This window comes from Cynoglossus semilaevis, chromosome 9, assembly GCF_000523025.1.
Source record: "Cynoglossus semilaevis isolate Cse_v1.0 chromosome 9, Cse_v1.0, whole genome shotgun sequence".
NCBI classification, from domain to species: Eukaryota; Metazoa; Chordata; class Actinopteri; order Pleuronectiformes; family Cynoglossidae; genus Cynoglossus; species Cynoglossus semilaevis.
In genome coordinates, this window is record NC_024315.1 from 3,255,343 (window position 1) to 3,264,996 (window position 9,654).

At 43.0% G+C, this 9,654-nt stretch overlaps 3 protein-coding genes across 3 annotated transcripts; all 3 read left to right on the plus strand.

Annotated features, from left to right (window-relative positions):
- The first annotated feature begins 617 nt into the window (after nt 1–617).
- etaa1a (ETAA1 activator of ATR kinase a) lies at nt 618–4,679 on the plus strand. The gene is made up of 6 exons (XM_008316494.3): nt 618–891; nt 1,398–1,529; nt 1,893–1,963; nt 2,071–2,183; nt 2,327–3,627; nt 3,995–4,679. Exons 1-6 carry the CDS (start codon nt 741–743, stop codon nt 4,090–4,092), a joined length of 1,866 nt encoding a protein of 621 aa, XP_008314716.1. The 5' UTR covers nt 618–740; the 3' UTR covers nt 4,093–4,679.
- Nucleotides 4,680–4,745: 66 nt separating this feature from the next.
- Nucleotides 4,746–5,886, plus strand: pet117 (PET117 cytochrome c oxidase chaperone). Its single transcript, XM_008316496.3, has 2 exons — nt 4,746–4,903; nt 5,714–5,886. The coding sequence occupies exons 1-2, from the start codon at nt 4,808–4,810 to the stop codon at nt 5,846–5,848; spliced, it is 231 nt and encodes a 76-aa protein (XP_008314718.1). The 5' UTR covers nt 4,746–4,807; the 3' UTR covers nt 5,849–5,886.
- kat14 (lysine acetyltransferase 14) lies at nt 5,850–9,553 on the plus strand. The gene is made up of 10 exons (XM_008316495.3): nt 5,850–6,143; nt 6,257–6,378; nt 6,550–6,671; nt 6,784–6,956; nt 7,072–7,506; nt 7,600–8,195; nt 8,295–8,428; nt 8,569–8,744; nt 8,830–9,020; nt 9,162–9,553. The coding sequence occupies exons 1-10, from the start codon at nt 5,885–5,887 to the stop codon at nt 9,333–9,335; spliced, it is 2,382 nt and encodes a 793-aa protein (XP_008314717.1). The 5' UTR covers nt 5,850–5,884; the 3' UTR covers nt 9,336–9,553.
- Nucleotides 9,554–9,654: the final 101 nt, after the last annotated feature.

The following is a 9,654-nucleotide window of genomic DNA, read 5'->3' on the forward strand; positions in this document are numbered from 1 at the left end:
GGAAAATCCTCTAACCTTTGGTGCAATCCTGCTAACAATTTATGAAATTCAGGATATTATACAACCAAACATTTGTTTCTAACTATTAGTTCCCTACTGAAGAGGAATCAGCTGTTTATCCAGAGCTGGAGTCAGATGTCAGTTTATTTATGTTGCTGTGCTTCCTGGCGATTCCATGTTCAGGTTGTACTTCTAATGGTACCCAGTAGTTACTCTGTACAATTCCAACAGTTTCATTGTTTGAATGCCTAGGCTATGCAAACAATTATCTACAATACCTGACGGCAGATTTTAAATTACTTTTATCTCCAATGTGAAAATCTTCTGAAGACCCACTTGGTTTAATGAGCAAAAGCCAAAAAGTAAAAGTAAGTTGTTTTACGAAATGTATTGTATGTGTGGATATGTCTGTAAAGTTAGTAAATTATTGCTGTAACTTGCCTTCCTGGTGAATAAATAAATTGATAAATTATTTTATGTTACATTATTATTTGGCAAAGATGTCAGCACTGGTGAAATTCCTGATATTTAGTTCCAAATGTATTTATTTTTCTAGCGAAAAGTGCAAGGCTCGCGTATGCGCATGTGGGACAGACTACTGCGCATTGGCTGCCCAGCGTCACTGCTCTTGAACACAACTTCGAAAGGGATTCTGGGAAAGACAAGATGGCGGGACAGTCAAACGGCGCGCGGACGGTCCAAAGATATGACAAAATAACGCGTCGGCGATAATAGGAAAAATGAACCGAGGACGAGGACCCGTGCGGTCTGACTCCAGTGTTGCAATATCACCGAGCGAACTCAGACCGAACCGCTTGAGGAGGAAGAGCAGACTTAGCCAGGTTGAGGCGCCAGAGTTGGGTTTGTCCCAGAATCAGCAGCGAACAGCAGGTCTGTCCCATGTCAGTGTAAACAAGTGTAAACAACTACGAAAACTTGATCTAATTTGTGAATATTTAGTCAATATTACAAAAAGATTCCCTGTGTGGGAGTAATACAGTTCTATCTAATCTAGTTTTTTATTTTTTCAAGCAACATGTAAGTGTTAATTGTTTACTACAACTGTCAGTCTAGGAAAAAGTAAACGTTTTGTGACGTTTCTTTTACGTGGTGTGTAGAAGCCATTTGTTATCGTATACTTGATAAAAACACTAATATTTTAGTTTGTTTCTCGACGTTTTAAAGTGTAGCTATTTACTGTGTACTGTACTTTACTGGTTTACTATACTGTGTTGTTGTTGTCGTCATCCCATTAGCTTTATACATACATAACTTAGATAACTGACCAATAACTTATGCACACCAGGTTATGGCAATATACAGTTACAATGCTGAGCAAATTAAAAGTTTCGAATGTACCAGCTTGGTAATCAATATTTCTGTTTTTCCTCTGGAAGACTTTAAGACACCGACCAGGATTTTGGGTTCCAAGGCATCTGCTGATTTGACAGGAGAATCTCCGCACAGCGACTCAGACTTTCACCACGACATCATCTGGGACGCTGCGTCTCCTTCGCCCAACAGACTCGGTGAATTTTGCACATTTGTTAAAAAAAACGAATGATAACAGTGTTCACCATCATGATGAGGTAGAAACTAAAACATTAAGCAGTTGTTTTCATTCAAATAATGACTATTTCTTTAAATGTAGAAGTATTTCCATTTAAGGCTTTATATTCTTTGCGTCTGATCACTACTCCTCTTTAAGACTTGCATTATATGGTAAAGATATTTTTTTCTGACATCATTAATAACTCAAATAGCCCAAACTAAAGGTAAATTCAGTGGTATGCTTCCCCCTGCTCTTTTAAAAAATAAAAATTGTAGTTTAGTAATCTGCTAAAATCCAATATTGCTTTCTAATATTTATGTCACTAATTGTGTATTTGCAGGAAGAAAAGGAAGGAAACAAGCAACTGCCGCTGTGAACATTTCAGAAATTGTTAGCAGGATTGCACCAAAGGTTAGAGGGAAATAAACAGCCACATGAATAAAAATGGTTGATAGTCTTTGTTAATTTTTTTCATTTGTTCATTATTTCATCTACTTGTGTTGTTTGTCCCCCTGAAGCATGGCCGACCAGAGGTTACAGAGTCGACATTACAACAATGGCTTGGAGACAGCTTTGCCATTCCATGCACACCGGATGTTCAGACTCCCAAACCCAGGAAGAAATCCCCCAGGTGGGTTCAGAGTAAACACAACCACGGCAGAATCTGCTGAGAATGTTTTCCTGCACCCAGTTTTTATGATAGGTTTTGCTCAGTTTTACAACTGAATGAGTTTTTTCATGTTTTTTGTTTCGACTCTTCTTTGGGTTGACCAGAGTGGATGACCTGCTGAAACTTGCCAAACAGTTTGACTTCAACATGTTCTGTCGGGATGAGGAGGGAGCTGACATACATCATCAAAAAAGTTTGGAGCTTGTGTCAGAGGACATCATGAATTTTGAGATGACAACCGTTTTGCCAGTAACGTCAATAAATTCAAGGTCTCAAGATGATGCACGCAACGTTATCGTGAACGAACCTGCAGATGAGGACATAGATTTTCTGTTTGATGGACCAACACAACGTCTTAGTGGAAACTTGACACCTGTGCCACTTTCTCAGGATCCTCTGGTGAAACCTGATTCAGGTTTATGTGGGAAAACTCCCTCTGCAGGCATTAGCAGTAATGGCAGTGTGGCCAATGACAAGTTTGAGGACGACTGGGAAAATGATGACCTGCTTGATGACTCTCTGGTGTTTGAGATGACTCAGAATCCACAGAAGTTTATTTCTCCTAAGTACTGCTCAACACAAAAACCTCCTGGTGGCGATACAGCTCACAGTAAACTGGCTCTTTCTACAGTAAAAAAGACAAATGTGCAAAGAAGAACAAGCTTCAAACTTGAGTCAAATCATCATACCAGAGAAGGAACATTTCAAACAGACAGCCATTTGAAAATGCTGAAGAAAGACAGTCTGTTGAGTCAGTTTTCAAGCGATGTAAATGTCCAAGTCAGCAAGACATCTAGATCTAATTCACAAACACCACATTTACCTGCATCAAATGTTTTAGATTCCAAATCAGGCACAAACTCAGCACTTATGACAACCAATCCCAGCCTTCAGAAAGCATGTGACACAGGTTCTGCTCAGTTAGCAACAACAGGTTTATCTGACTTCCTGGATGATGATTTGGATGCCATCTTTGCATCAGACCTAGCATGGGACGATCCAACTGATGACAACCTGCTATGTGAAATGAGCGAGGACGTGGAGAACAACATCCAGAGGTCAGAAAATGGGACAGCCAAACAAAGCTTGCCAAACAAGCGAGCACCTCTGCAGCCTGCCAATTATCAATCTTTGCCTAGCAAGGTGACCCCCAAAGGTCCCTCTGTGTCAAGTAGACCAGCACCCACGGTACTCACTGGTACCTCTGTCTACAAGACAACTGCCAATGCAGGTGTAACGGATTCTTTTAGAAACACACAAACAAAAACTTTATTAGGAACAACACATCTGCAAAAAGGCAGCAGCTTTCTGATGTCACCTCCTGCAGTGCTGACAACCTTATCATCTCAGAATCCTCACAGAAAACATTTCAACTTTAAGAAGCCAAACATCCCAACAGACAAAGGTAAATGTTCAAGTAAACACTCATGACCAAATCTGTGCTGTAACAATGTGCAAAAGCAGCTACTATGTTTCTGCTACCAGTGATGCCAATAGCTTGTCCACTGAAGGACACTGGACATCCTAGGCTTGAGGGTTCCCACCTTAGCCTTTCTTATTAATAAATGTTCAGTTAACTGTTTGCTTTTTAGAAGAAATGTTTTTGGCAAGGTGAGAAAACATAAACATAAGTTTTGTAAAGATTCTACTTTTATCCAAGTGTTAATATCGGGATAGAAAACAGCGATGCAGAGTGGGTGGAGTCTAACGTTTTGTAAAGACAGCGATGCAGAGTGGGTGGAGTCTAATATTTGTGTTGTTTTTTATTGCAGTGGCAAGAAAATGTACAGCAGCTGAGATTGAGCTGAAGAAACGGCAGGCCATGGAGAGAAGGCAACAGAAACTTCAGACCCAGGCCCACAACTTCTGAGCTGTCAAATGCACAGGCTTCATTTGCACTACAGGCCTCTAAAATTGTCCACAAATTAGTTTTGACAATTACATTGTAAAGTTGAAATGAACAACTGAAATGAAGTTCTTTTCTTCTATTTTACCTTTAAAATCAACATTTTAATTATTAAACAAACTAATCTGTTTAATTAGCTATTTTGTCTTTTTTTAATAAAACTTGAACAAAGCCAATATTAAAAGAACATGATGATTAAAGCCTATATCACAAACAGAATTATCATTTGCAAACAGTGGTACGGACTAACAAAGTGGAAAACAAAAGAAAAAGTTGAAGGAGGAACATTCAAGCACCACAGTGACGAGTTCAGCAGAAAAGGGACAAATATGAAAATAAACATTTAACTCAAAGTAGTAGATAATGATTGTGAGATTGTGTCTGTTTATGCTGCTCATTGCATTGTTTTTGATAGAGCTTAAAAGAACAATAATCTTACAAATGATGTTGAATGTTTAAAATTTATCGAACTATGGGACTCGTAACAACATTGTCTTTCATTAATTTGTACTTTTTATTCCAATAACACCTGAAATAAACATACGTTTTTAGTTTTGTCTGAGACATTAAAACGAGTGTTGTACTGGGGTGTGCCGCAGTGGGGTGGTATTTGGACAATTATCTTTGTTATTTCCGGTGAAGAAGAAAAGGCAGCTGGGGCGCAGCTAAAGCTAACGTGATGTCTACAGCCTCTAAGGTTGTCCTCGGTGTCTCTGTGGTTCTGTCTATAGGCGCCGTGGGAACCGTTCATCTTAAACAGAACTGGGACAGACAGGTAACCGAACACAGGCGACCCAAGCCAAGCAGCACCGGGCTAATGGCTGAGCGTAACACAAGTCCGTAGATGTCCGAAGGTTAAATGTAATGAACTCGATTAGTAAAGCTACTGCTTTGTGTTTTTCCATCCTACCGTAGTCCATCTATAATTTTTTTTCAAACAATAAATGTTTGTTTTTTTAGTCAGGCGAAACGCTTGGTCAACTTCATCCGGGTTAATCCATCGAACGTGGCCACCGGCTATACGTAATTAAAGTCTGCGTTTATAGTGGAAAATTCAAATTTTCATTAAAAATTGTTATTTAAAACTGATTATACCAGCATAAACAAGAATTGAAGTGTAGTATCCAGGGATTTACTAGAAACAAAACAACAATTCAGATCATCTCAAAAGTATAACATATCTTTGTGTTGTACAAGAAACAGGAGCGACACGTTTTTGTTTTTGTTTTCTCATTTGTGTGTTGTATATTAGTATTGCATGCAAGATACATTTTCGTATGCATAATGCATACAACTTATAACTATGTCACACACTTAATATCAAGATCACAATGTTGGAAACCACAGTATCCTGTTGGAAAAATAAGATTTTTAATAAGAGTAAGATTTTTAATAAGAGTTATTTATATAACACATTTAAAATAGCCAGAGGCCTGCCAAAGTGCTTTATACTGAAAAAGCAGAAACAATAAAAGTAATAATAATAATTCAGCCTGCATGTCCACTGATGACAGTACTGAGTACGACCACAGCTGCGTAACCCTGACCTTTCTCTCTTTCTTGTGACTCGTCTCTGTTTTTTCAGCGTCTCCGCGACGGTGTGCTAAGGGATCTAGAGCGGTTAGAAAGAAAGAAAGAGAACTTGCAAAAGCTGAAAGAACAGCAGGTTCTGACCAGACAGCTGGAAGAAGAGCGGGAACGCAGGAAGTCCGAGCTCTGACCTGTGATGGTGTGTCACTGTCCTTAAGGCTCAGAGATGGACAGCAGCAGCGAGCCACTGGTTGGAGGTGAAGATGAGGCAGCCTGTACGTCTGCCTCTGATGGTCTGGAGGAGGGTGAGGTGGAAGGAGAGACACTACTGATTGTGGAGTCTGAGGATCAAGGATCTGTGGATCTGTCACATGACCAGAGTGGAGATTCACTTACCAGTGATGTTGGTGATGAAGCTGATGGTGGCTGGGCCTGCGAAGATATGGCCTTCTACTGTGAACGCTGCCATAAGTGGACACCTGCTGGTAAGACATCCAATAAAAAGTCCCAATGACGTTAGTAATAAAAACTGAAATGCAAAAACACTGTTTTTATGGAAATAAACTTGGCCATGTTGACACTGAGTGTGTCTGTTCAGCTCAGCTACGCGGTGAACAGCCCAGTTATCTGAAAGGAGACAACTTCTTTAAATTCATCTGCACGGACTGTTCAGAGGATGGAAAGGAAAGTTTTGAAAGGATGAGACTCACCTGGCAACAGGTAAACACAACCACACACACTTTGACACACCAAGAACAACAGATAAATGTCACACAACAGAAGAGAACAGGGTCATTAGACTAATTAATGAAAGTATTAAAAAAGAAGAAGCTGATTGGCTGTATCACTAACGAGAACAGGAATGTATGGCTGTTATTGTTATTGTTGCAGGTGGTGATGTTGGCCATGTATAACTTGTCTCTAGAAGGGACAGGTCGTCAGGGTTACTTCAGGTGGAAGGAGGACATCTGTGCTTTCATTGGTCGACACTGGAATTTCTTGCTTGGGACCAGGCTAGTTTTTTTCCACTTTCTTGTATCTTGTTTTGATAAAAATAATGTTGGATTACAATAGACTAAATCTCTGTTAATGACAGTAATCAAACTCCTTCAATCAATAACACAGAAAGAAGACGTCCACCTGGTGGAGCACAGTCGCAGGCTGCCTGTCTGTTGGAAGTCCGGCTTTTTTCCGATCCGGAGCACAGGAATTTGGAGAGCCTGGTTGGTGGAAACTGGTCCAGAACAGGCCTCCGACTCTTAGACCCGAGGTGGACAAATCTGCAGCCAAAACAAAACGTAATCTTCTTTTTAGTATTTTTAATTGTATTTTTAAGTATTGCACTAACTTTTGTGTTGGGTGTGACAATTTTGCAAATAAATAAAAACTTGACATACTTTTTTTGACCTGCAGCCACCAAACCTGTTCTGGATCCGATCATCACTGTGGAGGGACTGAGAAAACGTGGTGCCCGAAACCCAGTGGAGAGTGCAATGCAGCTAAAAGAGAAGCGTTCCCGCACTCAGGAGGCCAAGGACATACGGAGGGCTCAGAAGGAGGCGGTGGGAGGCTATGCAGACCGAAGCTCTTCCTCCACACCTGTCAAAATGGGCGGAGCACGTAGCAGTAGTGCAGGACGCAGGCCAGAGCTGGTCCTGGAGAAGGGCGAGGTCATAGACTTTTCTTCCCTAAGTTCGTCAGACAGGACACCACTGACCAGCCCCTCACCATCACCTTCACCGGACTTCTCTGCCCCGGGGACACCGGCCTCTCACTCAGCTACACCAAGCCTGCTGTCGGAGGCGGACCTCATCCCAGACGCCATGCCCCCACAGGCTCTGTTCCATGGTGAGTGAACACTTGGTCCACGATTATAATATATCGTTGTCGTAACTGTAGCTTTGGAAGCAAAATAGTCATATTGTATTGTCTTTGCTGCAGATGATGAGGAGTTAGAAACAGAGGGAATGATCGACCCGGGGATGGAGTACATCCCACCGCCCAGCACGAGCCTTGTTGCCAGAAAAAAGCTCCGCCCACCTCCACCCCACATCAAACGAGAAGCCGAAAGCGAAGATGATGATGGTCACGAGCGAGAGGAGGACTTTGAGGAGGCAGTGGGACGAAATGAAGGTGCGTCCATTGCTGCAGGAGCTTGTGTTGGTGCCGCAGCACCTGAGCGCAGGAGGTTGGCTCATCCAGAGAAATCAGTTGGCAGCGGTGGCGCCGCCCAGCCTCCACGGTACGCTCCCCTCACACTGTATGAGGAGAAGATGCTGCTGCGGCGTTTAGACGTCTGCCCACTGGCCTTGGCTGTCACCCCGCAGGCAAAACGCCTCCACAGAAAACTGCTGATCCGCCAGGCCAAGAGGCAGAGAGGGCTCCCCCTGCTGGACATAGACCAGGCTGTAAGTGCTACCCTCAGCCTTGTAGGTGGGATCTATGGTGCACAGAAGGCAGGGACAACGACAGGAGGCGGAGTCATGGGCAAGTTCTGCACAAACAGCCAGGAGCTGCGCATCCTTGACCGGTTCCAGGTACTTTAGATTGTGGTCCTTTATGCATCATTTACACCTGTATCATTGTAGCACTATTGGAATTGAACACAATTTACTATGGTGTGTTCTTGTGTGCAGACAAATATCTCGTCCAGAAGAGGGCTCCAGCAGCAATCTGTGTCATTTTGGCACCGACTGATGGGAGCAGAAGGAAGTTTGGAGCAAAGCATCAAGAGTCCATACACCTCACGCATCCTAAAGCCCTACATCAGGTATAGATAGAGCAGGTGCCGGGTGTCGCAACTGACAAAACTGCCAGAAAAAGAGTCAAGTGTATAGTGATCCCTCGAAGTCATAGTCCAGTAGTAAGTCCTGTGTTGGTGCCAGTAGTCATGTCTGATTTCGTCTTCAGGAGGGATTATGACAATCAACCATTGAAGCTGCGGTTACTAAAGGAAATCAGAGCGTACCCTCACAGGTCGGATCCAGACTGGTGCCCCGAAACCGAGGCCCCCATAGATTACTGCTACGTCCGCCCAAACCACATTCCCTCCGTCAATGCTATGTGTCATGACAGCTTCTGGCCAGGTAATGCTGACACCATTCTCAGACCTTGCATCACTTCCTGTCCCTGCTGTGGTGTCAGTGTTTCTCTGTCCCTCTCCTTCTGCAGGTGTGGATCTCTCAGAGTGCCTACAGTACCCAGACTTCAGCGTTGTCGTCCTTTACAAGAAGGTGGTCGTTGGTTTTGGCTTCATGGTTCCAGACGTGAAGTACAATGAGGCGTACATCTCTTTTCTGCTCGTTCACCCTGAGTGGAGAAGAGCTGGCATCGGAACCTTTATGATCTACCATCTCATCCAGGTTTGTCAACTCCTGATTGGTTTAGAGAGTGGTAAAAGTGTTTGTATTGATGAAGGCTAAATGTTGCTCAACAACAGACTTGTGTTTAAAGCTGAGGTCGAACTAAAACCTCCTTACATGTGTGTGTGTTGTGCGTTTCAGACGTGCATGGGTAAAGACGTGACGCTCCACGTGTCGGCCAGTAACCCTGCCATGCTGCTGTACCAGAAGTTTGGCTTCAAAGCCGAGGAGTACATCCTGGACTTCTATGACAAATACTATCCTGTCGACAGCCCAGAGTGTCGCCATGCCTTCTTCCTCCGACTGAGGCGCTGAGATGCCGCAGCTGCCTGTTCTTCAGTGTCTTACAGCAGGTGGACAGAATCTGACCAATCATTTTCTAGTGACTCGTAAGTGAAACAGCAGCAGGAGCTGGAGATACGTCACTCTGTGGCCCTAACAGGAAGTGAATAATGCCTGACTGTAATATTGATGTTGCCGACTGCCCTGTGGAAGACATCATATGAACAATATAAAGAGATGTTTGTTGCAAAGTCTGTTTTTATTTACAGTTATGTCACAAACACATGTCGATGGGCGGGGGAGGGACTGGGGGGGGGGGACTGAGGTCCCCAAGGAAAGATAGGAAACGCTC